Below are 12,976 nucleotides of genomic sequence, written 5' to 3'. Positions count from 1 at the left end.
ACCGAATATTATTTTTATGAATCTAACACACTGGGCTTCTGCTCTTCCTGTCCCTTTTTTTCTCACTTCTTCTTCTTCTTCCTCTTCCTCCTCCTCCCCATGTCTCCTCCTTCCGTCCCTCTATCTCACATATTAACCCGCTCTAGACTTGCTTTCTCAAAGCTAAACACCAACAAGGAATCAAACACCAATCTACCGCAACCTTCCGCCAGCCGAAGTGCAATGACCTCCTCCACAACAACAACAACAACAACAACAACAACCTCCACCACTACTACTGTCAACGACAAATCCAATGAACAACGACCCACCATGCAATCCCGCTCTGCCACCACCGCCAACACGACAACCACCTCCATCGCCTCCGCTCATTCATCAAAACAAAGCAACTATTCCCATTCCGCTCGATTGATTTTCAAACTCGCCAACAACCATTTGTTCGGCCGAAGGGGCTATCCAAAAGCACCTGCCCTGGCCATTACCTATCTTCGAAGAGCAGCATCCCTCGGCCATGCCCAAGCCGAGGGCGTGCTTGGCTTTTGTTACGAATTCGGCATGGGCGTCGACCGTGATTTCATTCGGTCCGAACGCCACTATCTCGAAGCAGCCAAACAACAGGATGGGCTTGCCATGGCCCGCTTGGCGTTTTTAAGGAAATACGGTCGTCCGCATGTCAACATTGATCGTGCCGAGGCAGAGGAATGGGCCGAACGGGTCCGTCGTGTTGCTCACACGAACCCGGTCTCTTGGATTGTCGAGGCCGCCACGTTGGACAATGACGCTGCGGCTCAATATGCCCTGGGCGTTTGCCATCACGACGGCGTGGGCATGGCCAGAGACGAACTCGCCGCTTTTAGGTGGTACAAGGCCAGTGCTGACCAGGGCAATGCCCGTGGTCAAGGTATCCTTGGTTATTGTTATGGCGAAGGCTTTGGCGTCGCCAAGGACGATGTCGAGGCCATGAAGTGGTATCGCCTTGCTGCTGCTCAAGGTGAGACTGTTGCCATCTATAACGTTGGGTAAGTCTCTTTTTTTTTTTTTCACGGAGATCCCCGTACGCTTTAATTTTTTGTATGTCTCGCCCCCCCTTTTTTTTTTCTATCTTTAGTGGATCCCCAATTTTTCTCTTTACTGCCCTTTCTCTCAGTTATACTCATTCTCTTGTGTTTATCCTTGCAGATATTGTTACGAAGACGGCATAGGAGTCGAAAAAGATGTCAAGGAGGCTGTCAAATGGTACCGCATCTCTGCAGAACAGGGCAATGCCTTTGCACAAAACTCGCTTGGGTAAGACGACAATCAATCGTGTGCTTTCTTTTTGTAAGAAGAAATTAACTTGTGAAGTGGATTATCTTTGAATAGATACTGTTATGAAGACGGCATTGGTCTCGAACAAGATCTGAAGCAAGCTGCGATCTGGTATCAACGTTCTGCCGAGCAAGGCTATCCTTGGGCTCAATGTAATCTCGGCTACTGTTTTCAGAATGGCATTGGCATTACCAAGGACGATGCGCTGGGCGCTCACTGGTATCGCAAGGCAGCAGTCCAAGGCCATGCCCGTGCACAGCATAATCTTGGCTTTTGTTATCAGAATGGCATTGGCGTTGAACGTAACGAACAAGAAGCTGTCAAGTGGTACCGTCGTTCGGCTGAACGTGGTAACATTTTTGCTTATCATTCGCTTGGGTATGTATTCTGTCTTTTGGGTTCTTCTGGGTTCTTTTGGGATGAAAGAGAAAACACTATGTCATAGGATGGATCACTGACACACGTAAATTCAAAATGTTACAGTTACTGTTATCAGAACGGTATTGGCGTTACTGCAAATGAGCAAGAGGCTGTATTCTGGTATTATCTCAGTGCCGAGGAGAACCATGCCCCTGCACAACTGTCACTGGGCTATTGCTATAGAAACGGCATCGGCTTACCCAAAAACGAACATGAAGCTGTCAAGTGGTTCAGACGATCAGCCGAACAGGGCAATGCGCTTGCGCAAAACTCGCTGGGCTACTGCTACGAAGAAGGATTGGGACTCAAGAAGGATCCAGCACGCGCAGTGTACTGGTACCACAAATCAGCCCGTCAAAAGAATCCATGGGCGCAGTGCAACCTTGGCTTTTGTAAGTGAGAAAGGGGATGGACTCTATATATTGAGAGAACACCTCCGCGCTCCCCATACGCCCTAAGGAATCGATTGAGTCTAACCATGTTGATGACTTAAATAGGTTATGCCAATGGAATTGGAGTTGAAAAGGACGACCGTAAGGCCGTGTATTGGTACCAGCACGCAGCACACCAGAACCACGCTCGAGCGCTCGACAAACTGGGCGTCCATCTGCAAAACGGCACGGGAATCGAAAAGGACCTTGGTGCCGCATTCGACTTATTTAAACGGGCGGCTGAACAAGATCATGTGGCCGCACAATACCATCTTGCCAATTGCTACGAACGGGGTCTTGGCTGTGCCGTGGACCTGCATCAAGCAAGCATTTGGTTTGAACGTGCAGCTTTAGGTATGCTTCTTGGTCACTTTTGCATGCCTGGTTATTATACAAATAATTAACCTCTCTCTCTCTTTTTTTTTATAGCTGGCTGCCGAAATTCACATGAGCGATTACGACGACTGTTATTCCGAGTCTGCTTATGGTCGCCAGGATCATCTCCTTTGACCATGAACGAAGAGGATCTGATCTGCTCAGGATTCATCAGTGGACACAGTGCGCCGGCCGCATAATAAACTTTGTTTTGACTTCTCCCTCATCGTCCCCTTGCCATCCTCTCCTATCAATGACACACGCACACACACACACTCACTCTCTCTCTATCGCTCCTCGGTCTCCCTTCAAAGTTAAAAGCACCACAACGATCCCTCTCTTAAAACACCCAGCAAAATCAGCATACACAAACTAATTCCTCATCCTTTTTCTTTCTTCCTTCTTCCGTCTTTGCATATCAAATCTTTTCTCATCCCACTCTAGTTCTTCCTTTTCTTCCGTACGTTGTTATTTATTAAGAAAGCAACGAATAAATATCATGTTTTTCTTTTGAAGTAATCATGGATAACGTCTCTTTGTACTATACCGCTGGTGGATCTTTTCTGATACGACAATGTTCCTCATATACTAGGTAGATGATTACTGCTACAGTAAGTGTATCATATAGCCTTATAATATGCTCCTTCTGAGATACATATGTATCTTGACATTCTCTACGTTGGTGATATGTACAATGAGGAGTATTTCTATAACTTTGTATGATTTCCTTTCTTTTAGATACTAGGTGAGATAACTCATGAATCGATAGAATGGGAAAATACTGTGTACTGTGGACATTACTAGTCTGTGATATGTCTGTGTGTTAATTGTGGTCGGACCAAAGCTCTACTACATACATACCACGGATCGTCGTTCGCGGTATAATAGTGGTGCTCAAAAAACCTCTCCATGGCGGATCGAAGTTTGTAGCGCGATTTCTTATATACCCACGTGGTATTACTGATACAAACGATATACAGCCGCCATGCCATCGGTATTATGTCACTCAATTCAGTAGCTGCGCACTACCTTGATTAACTTACACACATGCGAAACATGGTCTGCGACGCGCACACACTTTAATAGTTTGTTTTCTTTTTTTGCGGAACGCATAAGGGTCACTGTTGCTATCATATCCCCCTTTACATGTTTTTGAGGGCAAAGCAACAGCCTGCTGCTACATCATCATCGTACAGTGATTTACTACATGGCAAGCCGAGATACATCATATTTTGCTTCATAAAATAAAGTAGTTGGAATTACTTTTGGCGGAACAAGATGTATGGATAATGTATCACTATATCACTTTTCAACCATGACTGAAAATCATGTGTTTACCATCGTTGGCACATTTATCATAGCACCTTCAAAAGTGGTTGAATCTCATAACTTTCGCAGTGTATATTTTTCTTCAATCACGCCCACTCTTTGCTATGTAGCTATTTTACTTTTCTATTCTCTTTCTTAGTTCAAAGCAACCTATTCGAGGAGAAAGAAAAAAGAGCCTGCTTGGATCGATGGACGTTCACATGCACTTTAATCCTACTAGTGTGTTTTTCTTTCAAGATCATCATAGCCAAGCGTACAGATCGCTGGATAGAAAAGGCCTGTTATATATTGCAAATATATCGTGTTTGAAAATCAACATCCAAACATTTCAGATGATCGTTTGTGCCTTTTGAGACCTCACAGAGTCTTGGAAGACCGTTTCAGGTGTCCGAAAGACAACAGACGGCAATTTGTATCTTTTGGAAGAACCCAAAGACCACTGCCTCTAGCTCAAGTCGACAGCACTCTTATGTACTAGTATTTCAACTGAGGGAAAGTTGGTATCAACAAGCTATTCTCTTGTCAGCCCCGGATGATTCCCAAACAAATGGGATAATGAACTTGACGAGCAGAAGGACAATTAAAAGCCAAAATGCATAGCCACGACAGTGCGCGTTGATAGATATTCGCCTCACGTTTAATAGTGCCCTCTTCTTCTCATATTCATATGTGATATCCCACGACCATTCTTTGTATCCATAACATATCTGTAAAGCAGCCATATATATAAAAATATACACAAGTTGTATGTTGTAGACCCTCAAGCACGGTAATAATAGCCCAATACACAAAAAGCCACGTCGTCTATCTCCCACACAGCACGCATTATAGTATTGGGAAAAAGCAGTACGCAAAGACTGAGAAGTTGTATTACGCAATGGTAAAGTTGAGGTGGTACAAGTGTGATGCATGAAAAGTGGAATGTTGCACAACGGCTAGGGTAATCGTGGGTATGTGCTTTTTGTCGGTGTTGGATCGGTAGAAGATGAGCATTTTATAACAGAAAGAGCGAAAGAGGTAACGAGGTTCTTTGTAATGAAACAGATGTGCGCACCTAACTAATGTAGGCTGCCTCTGACTTCAGCATCGTATTTGACAACAGAGCAGCCTGTCCGGTAATTTAGTGATGTTGTTGTTGTTGTTTTTTCCCATAGGCACCATGCTAGTTATAGGGGGGGAAAGGACGTTTTACCTTGGTAATGATGGTCTCCATAGGAAGAGCTTCGTGTTCTTGCAAATGAATGGTGTGGTGTACGTTTCGCAACGAATCAATGATGAACACTGACCTATTTAATCACATTTGAGTCCCTTTGATCTGCTGCTTTTCATCACTTGTATATACCGTTTTGCGCAGCCTTGCTCATGGTCGAGGATTCCCAAGTGGCTCGACACCAAGCGGACACTGTCTGACACTAATGACGAACCAGTTTAGTTATGTGGCCGCTGTGTTGGTGTAGCTTATGTGAGAGAGAGTGTGTGAGTGTGTGTATATATGTGGGGTGGGAATTCGGCCATGTTTACCCATCGGAAACCTCGGCGTGAACTGTAATCCCGAAGGGAAATTGGCAAACGCACGGTGGACGTGCGGGTGGTCCGTTGACATGGCCAGCGGTGCTGCTTGTAAATTTATCAAAGTCTCTACACATTCTCTAATAAAAGTATGCCCATGTTTAGCAGATCCAATTCCGATCGCAAATCTAGTTTTGTTTCAGCTTGCGCGCAATTTCCAAGATTGCAAGTTGTCAGTGGAACATACTCAATCAACCGGAGATCTTGTTGTGCTTGTGGTGTGCTTATATGACATTTATATAAGAAAAAAAATAAAGAGTCTACGTTTAAAAAACTTTCTTGCGTGTCTGTGCGTGTATTCAGTATGTGGACAAGAGAGAGAGAGAAAAAGAAACTCACAAATCATGCGCGTAGCAAAACAATACGACACACTGGAAATCGACAAGAATTTGGGACAGCTGCAAGTCTACAATATCATGCTGATTTATGTATGCTTTCAGTGTGAAATCATGGACGGGTGTCTGTGCCGAATGGGCGCTTGAACGTCGCTTGAGTTTGCGTCGACCTTCCTCTTCTTCGTCACGGATTCGTTTGTTATGGAGTTGGATGCCAATCATTTATGCTTTTTTAATGGATAGAAAACAGAGGAGGGAGAGGATTTGGGGGAAGAGAGAAGAGGCAGTAAAGGCAGAGGAAAGAAAGAAGAGAAAGAAAAGGGAGCGGGTGTGTGTGTGTGTACATGATAAATGTGCGTGTGTGGGAGTCCAATGGGTGTGAGTAATGAAATTAATCCTTTCTCATGCTGCATAAAGAAGCTCTTTCCTGTGAGGCGTGGCCACGTGTCTCTCTCTCTCTCTTTCTTTCCTTGTGCTCAGTCCAGCACGATCGTGTCGTCGTCATCAATCACCACCACTTGCTGCTGTTGTTCCAGTTTCGACCGTTTGCTAGAGCTTGCTTCTACTGGTTCACCCTCGTCGTCGGGCAGTGGACGCTTTTCACCACCCGCTGCGGGTGTCACCTTCTTTTTCACCCTCTTCTGAATAGGTCCTCCGACAAGCTGAACAGCAGGCACAGCAGCAGCAGCAGCAGCATCTATGTTCTCCTCATCGCTAATATAGCGTGGTCGTATTAGCAAGCAATCCATAATGATCAAAAACAACTGGTTGTATATATACATACAGTCCCTGCAGCACCAAGTCAATTTCATCGTCATCATCCGATGCCACTCGAAGGATCGTGCCCGCGTGTATGCCTAAATCCGTCAGCAGTGTTTGCAGATTGTCGTCTAGATCGACATCGTAAACAATCCTGCACGTCATTTCTTTAGTGTGTTTTGTAAAAAAAAATATTTTTAGATACAACCGTTCATTGTCTTACTTGTTTCCATTCATCATTGTTACTTCTTCAGCGTCGAGACTGGCACCCTTGACAATGGCCGTCTCCAAAAGATCGCTCAACTTGGCCCGCTCAAAGTCAACAGTTACTGTTGCACTCACTGTTTGGCACACCTTGCACTCTGGATTCGGTTTGGGTGGATCTTCCAGCATAAGCAACGGGCGCTGACGGCCCACTGTTGTCAAGTATGTCTAAAAAAGGACCACGTCCACTTAGAAAACCTTCTTCTTTGTTTTTCCACGTCAGACACATTCCCTTACCCGTTTGATTGTCTCGACATGACCGCGGAGCACAGCAAATCCTTTCATCACAGCAATACCAGCGATGATTGCATTGGTGGTTGCAATAGCAGGAATGATGTTGCCCGCCATAGCTGATTTGGAGGGAAAAAAAAAGAAAGACGTCAATTTCTTCCATGTATTCTGCTCTACTATCTAGTTTACACACTTACATTTTACTTCAAATCTGCTCTTTTCCTGGATTCCAAAGATATGTGCACGAAGATTTGCTGTGGCAGTGACGAAGTCCAATGCATCATCGTCATCTTTATCAAATGATAAGATGGCATCACTGGTCTTTTCTTTCAGCTCCAGTAGTCGTGTGGATAATCTCTCGATGCTATATACATTTATAGTTGATTAACCTTAAACTTACCACGTATATATACTATATATTGTTACCTGTCTTTGAACATCCCAACACACTCCTTGACATTCCATACTCGTTGGTCCTTCAATCCACTCTGGGCTGTTTCAGTCGAGTCATTATGGCTCTCTTTTTCAATAGCGCTGTACGAAAGCGGTACCGGTTTTTCTCTGGTTTTCCACATCTCTTTCATGGACAAAAGTCGCTCAATATCGGATGTAAACACCTTGTCAAACACCTTTTGGGCATATTCATCGGTTCCCATGGCTGCTTTGATTGCCTTTAATTCCCCGGTTTCCCGTGCCAGTGCTTCGAGTTCTTGAGCTAATGTATTCATGCCAATGCGTATACTTTTTTTAAGTCACTTTATCCTTCTTTGTTCGTTTCATGCAAAGGTCGTAGCAATCAACCCAAGCTAATAGTCCCATACCATTTTCCTTGTCGGAGTCTTTGACTTGCAAATCCTCATCCTCTTCTTCAGAGTTACCAAACAGTTGACTATGACAAACAAACATCAGCTTATAATATTTCTCGAAAGTACAGCTACTCTATAAGTTGCGTATGATTTTACCTGAATAGATAACTTTTTGCCCAAACAATGCAATGTATAGGTTGACTAGGCGTGCTGCGGATAGTGCAAACGGGGTATGTAGTTGGCGTCGGTTTTGGTTCACAGTCAAAGCATTCAGTGACATCCTAGAGAATCATCATAAAATGAAATCTTGTCAGTATGTACTGCCCCCCACTCTCATCCTAACTCATAAATGGGGAATTTTTACCTTTCTAATGACATAAGCTTGACCAAGGTAACCCGTTGTGCCTGATTCAACCAAGGGAATGTTGGCGAACAAGCACATCTGGTTGACATGTCGGCGTGCCTCTATTGATATCAAACAGATAGACTTAGCAAACCCTTTCACTTGCAATTTCCACCCACCACCTTCTTTTCATTTTTACGAACCCAAATTATCTAGCGCGTTAAAGACAATGGTAAACCGAGAGAACCAAGTGACATTAAACTGTGGATCTTTGATGTTTGCTTGATGTGACACAATATCGACAGAAGGATTGAACCTGAGTGCTGATTCTTTTGCTACCTATTGCATATCGCATAGTGTTCGCATGTCAATTAGGATAAAACTTGCTTTTTAGTGGACCCCTCCCCTCCTCCAATAAATCCTCACTGACGACGCCCAACTCTATGCTCTCTTACATGAGCTTTCGATTTTTTCACGTGTTGTTTTTGGAACAGAAACTGTCGATTCAGGTTGGAAATGTCAATCGTGTCCAAATCAATCTAAGGATAGAGGGGGGGGGGTTAGTTAGTACTGTCTGTTATTCCTCATTTCCTTATTAATAGTGTGAGCAAAGGTAGTTTTAATAGACCCAAGTTCAAGCTAAATAACCACAATAAAAAAAGGGTATAGACTAGTTTTGGCGTTGTCAAAAAAAAAGGAACTCTTACGATTTCAATGTGCTTGAATCCTGACAAGACGAGATTCTTTAAAAGTTCACAACCAATGCCGCCAGCACCCACCATTAGTACGCGACTTGAAGCGACTTTATCATAAAGCGACTGGCCTAATATGCGAACATTGTAACTATCTCGCATTGTTTTTATGGTGGACCGCGTTGAAAAAGGAGGACAAAAAAAAAGAGGTCAGGATAACGTGTAAAGGAAAAGGCGCGTTTTGCTTTGATTTTCGGGATCGAAAGGCCGACCGCGTTATTCTCTTTCTTGCCCGAATCTTTCGTGGGCGGCATGAGGTTTGCTCTCGTGACAGCCCAATTTGGAGGCATGGTTCGCTATTCACCTGCACGTTAACATACATGGGCTACCATACTGATATTTTATTCCAAGAAGGGAAGCTCGTTCGCTGTCATAAGATACTGCATCCTACAGCAAAGGACATCAATTCCTTCTAATAAATATGTATAATGTTTGTTTTCGCATATTCGGTCTACGATATTTGCTGACTTTGCTCAGCAGGCTCGCTTTTTGTATGGTTGAGTTTACTATAACATAGTTTATTTTCAAACTATTCACAGAGAAAAGATACCAAGGTATTCTATACAAAGGAAGGCTACATATCAAGCTGTACACACATTTTTCACCACTCGCTATCCCAATTATTCTTTTTGGTGAGTCAAATTTTACAGCGGTCCGCTATTGCTATCAGCAATAGCTGACTCACAAGAAAAATCTTTAGCGAGTCTATCAAAGTCTGTCAACTTTGACAGACAATGTGTCCGACGATACCTCTTTTGATTTTACAAGTTCCTTAGGCGAGTCCGCTGGACTTGCTCTAAGAATTCATAAATGAGAGCTTCACTTGCTCGCTTCTTGATACTCTCAAGTCCCCACGAGCAGCACAGAGAACTTTTCGAACAAGAAACATTGGTATTATGTTCAAAATGCCCAAATTTTGAACGATGCTATGATGGTTACTGATATTCAGTAGTAATAGACATATCACCAAATCGGTAATGCTTGCACTTGGCACCAATGATTTCTTTGATAATACGCTCATATACTCAGTCAGAAAAGAAATGGAGGATACGGTGGTTTATATAAGTGATATCATCATACTAAGCAGATAGACTGTTATATATCATATCAGGTTCATCCATGGTAGGAATAGCCAAGATGGGTGAAGTAGCGGCTTCAGCGTCCTTGACTTCGACAGCATAAGATGGATAAGAGCGGAGCCAGCAAAGGAAGGACCTTCTTCTGTCACTTGAACAGCAAGTCTTATAATATACTATATTATACATATGCCAGGAGAATTTAGCGTTTGCCTTTCCCGCTGTTGTTTTTCGTTTCGTTCAACTGTTTTTTGCCTTTGCCACCCAGCAGAAGCCGGCAAAACCAGCTTGCTCGTCACCTTGCTTTTCTAGAGACTCGCGTACAAAGGTTATTATACGCCGGGACGAATCTACGTGTGTTAAAAAAGAAAAGAATAAGAAAAACGAACATAAACATGTCATGGTATCAGTTATGATTGAGTAAACTAAAATGCGATTATTATAATAAAAGAAATATTTTCGCTTAAGATCAATTGCCAACATATCGCTAATAACGACATTATACAGTACACTAAATCATAGATATCCCCAGTTGACAACAAGCACACACCTTTATATGTCAAAGACAATACGATTATATGTGGGGTAACATAGGTGTCATTGTTCTTTTTTCATGTTTACGAGTCCGTTGTCGTTGGCAACACAATTTATCTTTGCGAGAAAAAGTATAAATACTCTTAACTTGCTAGAACAACGAGTCTAACTCAACAGTTCAGGCCTCCTACAATTGCTTTATTCTATACAATCTACTTGACTTACACTCCAAAATCATCTATACCTGTTCCCTCTAACAACAATGTGTTGCGGTCGAAGTGGTGGCGGTGGCGGTGGCGGTGGTGGTGGCGGAGGTGGTGGCAGCAGCAGGACCGGCAGCAGCAGAAGTGACAGTGGCTACCGCACTGAATCCATCCCGTCCCTCGTCCTTATTGTCGAAGCGTCACTCGTTATTTTTGCATTTGCCACAGCTACTGGAATATTAGCCATGTCACTTGCTACTGCGTAAAATAGCATTTACCACATTTATACATACCCTCGAATATTTAAAATTTGCTAACTGATATAATGCACAAAAACATCATTATCAATAAACCAGTTACAAGATGTATCCAGTTTACTTGGCTGTGATATTAAAATACGTCCAGTAACACACTTTATGCGGAATGAATTCCGGCTTGCATGATTATTTCCATTTCTGCAAGTAATGCGCTGTGTAATTCAGCCAAAAGATATATACAGCTGTACATGATATCGCTTAACCGCTTTTTTGCTTAATATTTTGCGTGTTAATAGTTTTTTAAGCTTTTCTATGTAGTTTTATTACATACCATATAGTAATATGATATACACGTTTTTCCAAACCAATATGTGTGGAATAGAGCTGCTATCCACTGTTGCCAGTTTACAGTGATGTATCAATGGTTGTCTTTTTTCCTGTGGCCATCACCAGGTACAAACTTCTTCTAATGTCACCACTACTACAGCCCTTCTTTGTTTATCTTTTGTGAGCTATATGTAAACGGTGGTCATGATAAAAATCTACTTGTTGCAGCTGAAAAACCATCATCTGAAACTATGCATGCTACACAGTTGATATTTTTTTCTTCGCATGTGAAGGAGGGTATATTTAGCTTTGCAAATGTAAAGGTAAAATGATGTAAAAACAATACTCGTAGACTATAGGATGATGATGGTTTGTTGTATGTTTAAAAGGAGCAATGAAAAACAACGCGGGAGAGAGGAAAGAGAGAGAGAGAGAGCGAGGGATGGGTTTAGGTAAAAGGGAGAAAGAATGGGTTAGGATAAGACAAGTTGGTACCTCTTTTTAAATTTATAATAATCGCCCTGAACGCCGTACGGTTTTGGAAAATGCTATACTAGAAACAGCAAATACAACTGCATCAAGAGCCCCCGAGTGCCGCAATCCACGGATCGTGTACTTGGCTCCAGAATTCCAAAAGGCTACAGCATAAGCCCAGGCTTGGCCAATGGCGGCCAAGGTCAATACCAACAGTGTGGATCGGTCGGTTGACAGTCGGCGATGCTTCATTGCGAGTCCGGTCAAAGTTGCAAAAGTGAGATGCATAGCACCGACGGAAGCATGCACGGCATCACGAGCAATAGGCTGTGTTTCTTTGAGTGTTCGGTAATAGTACTTTTTGTTAAAGACGAGTTTGCGTGCACCCCACAGGTGGTGCAACAGGTTAATGATCAGGGCCCAATTGTTGCCCTTGCTTGCCCATCGGAGAAAGGCAATGATGATGGACCGCAGGTGGCCAGCAATCAGTTGGCGTTTGGATGGCGGTAATTCTTCATTGAGAGGTGGAGGTAGAGGTTTGCTGTTTGAAGAGGTCAACGAGGAGTTTGTTGAGGAAGCGCTTGTTATCGTTGTATCAGAATGGCTGCTTATGGAGGCTATGTCTTTCCACATGTCTTCATCGGTCAGAGGAGCGAGAGCGTCTTTGGTTGGTGCTGGTACTTGTTGCTGTTGCTCGTCGCTGATAGGCCCTAGCTGATGCTGCGGGGTAACCACATGTGTGTCCATTTGTTTTTATTAAAGAAGGTGGGGAGAGAGTCAAAAGAAGGGAGAAAGAAGGATGCAAACATGGACTTATATTTCAAGGATCGAAGGGTAATACTTTATATACTCGTTTAGGAAGATACTTTTCTACTGTCACACCAAAAGGAAGATTAAGCACTTGGTGTCAATGGAGACGTTGCCCTTTTAACAATCGTGCAACCAAACCACAGAATAAAAGCTGTTTCTATGTGCCAGAGTGCTACCATGGTTATGATGAAAAGAAGATGATGTTGAATTTGAGATATGGAGAGTCTTTCGCCAAAAGTTTATTTATATGACCCGTAACACAAATACTACCATACTCGGAGACGTCTGGTCTTATGTCACTCACGTGAAAATTAAGCTGAATTCGCTAAACGATATAGAACACAAAAAATCAGCTTATAATTTCAGGAACCAG

At 43.1% G+C, this 12,976-nt stretch overlaps 4 protein-coding genes across 4 annotated transcripts; 1 reads left to right on the top strand and 3 right to left on the bottom strand.

Annotated features, from left to right (window-relative positions):
• Window positions 1-2: 2 nt before the first annotated feature.
• BDB00DRAFT_845889 (uncharacterized protein) lies at window positions 3-3,046 on the top strand. Its single transcript, XM_053125115.1, has 6 exons — window positions 3-1,019; window positions 1,180-1,287; window positions 1,363-1,686; window positions 1,792-2,120; window positions 2,226-2,513; window positions 2,589-3,046. The coding sequence occupies exons 1-6, from the start codon at window positions 100-102 to the stop codon at window positions 2,732-2,734; spliced, it is 2,115 nt and encodes a 704-aa protein (XP_052975214.1). The 5' UTR covers window positions 3-99; the 3' UTR covers window positions 2,735-3,046.
• Window positions 3,047-4,922: 1,876 nt separating this feature from the next.
• BDB00DRAFT_644320 (uncharacterized protein) lies at window positions 4,923-6,080 on the bottom strand. The gene is made up of 5 exons (XM_053118140.1): window positions 5,772-6,080; window positions 5,620-5,655; window positions 5,385-5,512; window positions 5,056-5,275; window positions 4,923-4,971 (listed from the first exon to the last, which is right to left on the bottom strand). The coding sequence occupies exons 1-4, from the start codon at window positions 5,987-5,989 to the stop codon at window positions 5,154-5,156; spliced, it is 504 nt and encodes a 167-aa protein (XP_052975213.1). The 5' UTR covers window positions 5,990-6,080; the 3' UTR covers window positions 4,923-4,971; window positions 5,056-5,153.
• A 155-nt stretch (window positions 6,081-6,235) lies between these two features.
• On the bottom strand, window positions 6,236-9,127 carry BDB00DRAFT_644379 (uncharacterized protein). Its single transcript, XM_053118141.1, has 11 exons — window positions 8,878-9,127; window positions 8,626-8,709; window positions 8,374-8,509; window positions 8,192-8,292; window positions 7,984-8,108; window positions 7,843-7,910; window positions 7,448-7,736; window positions 7,219-7,385; window positions 7,028-7,140; window positions 6,750-6,958; window positions 6,236-6,680 (listed from the first exon to the last, which is right to left on the bottom strand). The coding sequence occupies exons 1-11, from the start codon at window positions 9,022-9,024 to the stop codon at window positions 6,482-6,484; spliced, it is 1,638 nt and encodes a 545-aa protein (XP_052975212.1). The 5' UTR covers window positions 9,025-9,127; the 3' UTR covers window positions 6,236-6,481.
• Window positions 9,128-11,671: 2,544 nt separating this feature from the next.
• Window positions 11,672-12,825, bottom strand: BDB00DRAFT_845882 (uncharacterized protein). Its single transcript, XM_053125114.1, has one exon. The coding sequence runs from the start codon at window positions 12,538-12,540 to the stop codon at window positions 11,827-11,829; it is 714 nt and encodes a 237-aa protein (XP_052975211.1). The 5' UTR covers window positions 12,541-12,825; the 3' UTR covers window positions 11,672-11,826.
• Between the last annotated feature and the right edge of the window lie 151 nt (window positions 12,826-12,976).

This window comes from Zychaea mexicana, assembly GCF_025766255.1.
Source record: "Zychaea mexicana strain RSA 1403 chromosome Unknown BDB00scaffold_98, whole genome shotgun sequence".
Classification (NCBI taxonomy): Eukaryota; Fungi; Mucoromycota; class Mucoromycetes; order Mucorales; family Lichtheimiaceae; genus Zychaea; species Zychaea mexicana.
Note: the sequence above shows the minus strand (reverse complement) of the source record. Positions and strands in the feature narration are given on the sequence as shown.

Bases quoted from the DNA above. Each gene is read 5' to 3' on its own strand.
- BDB00DRAFT_845889 (XM_053125115.1), top strand. From the start codon at position 100: ATGTCTCCTCCTTCCGTCCCTCTATCTCACATATTAACCCGCTCTAGA. The intron at 1,288-1,362 runs GTAAGACGACAA...ATCTTTGAATAG, and splicing joins TTTGCACAAAACTCGCTTGG to ATACTGTTATGAAGACGGCA. The intron at 2,121-2,225 runs GTAAGTGAGAAA...TGACTTAAATAG, and splicing joins GCAGTGCAACCTTGGCTTTT to GTTATGCCAATGGAATTGGA.
- BDB00DRAFT_644320 (XM_053118140.1), bottom strand. From the start codon at position 5,989: ATGATTGGCATCCAACTCCATAACAAACGAATCCGTGACGAAGAAGAG. The intron at 5,656-5,771 runs GTGAGTTTCTTT...ATGTCATATAAG, and splicing joins TTTTGCTACGCGCATGATTT to CACACCACAAGCACAACAAG. The intron at 5,513-5,619 runs GTATGTTCCACT...TACTTTTATTAG, and splicing joins CAAGATCTCCGGTTGATTGA to AGAATGTGTAGAGACTTTGA.
- BDB00DRAFT_644379 (XM_053118141.1), bottom strand. From the start codon at position 9,024: ATGCGAGATAGTTACAATGTTCGCATATTAGGCCAGTCGCTTTATGAT. The intron at 8,109-8,191 runs GTAAAAATTCCC...ATGATTCTCTAG, and splicing joins AAGCTTATGTCATTAGAAAG to GATGTCACTGAATGCTTTGA. The intron at 7,737-7,842 runs GTATGGGACTAT...TGAATACATTAG, and splicing joins AGACTCCGACAAGGAAAATG to CTCAAGAACTCGAAGCACTG.
- BDB00DRAFT_845882 (XM_053125114.1), bottom strand. From the start codon at position 12,540: ATGGACACACATGTGGTTACCCCGCAGCATCAGCTAGGGCCTATCAGC.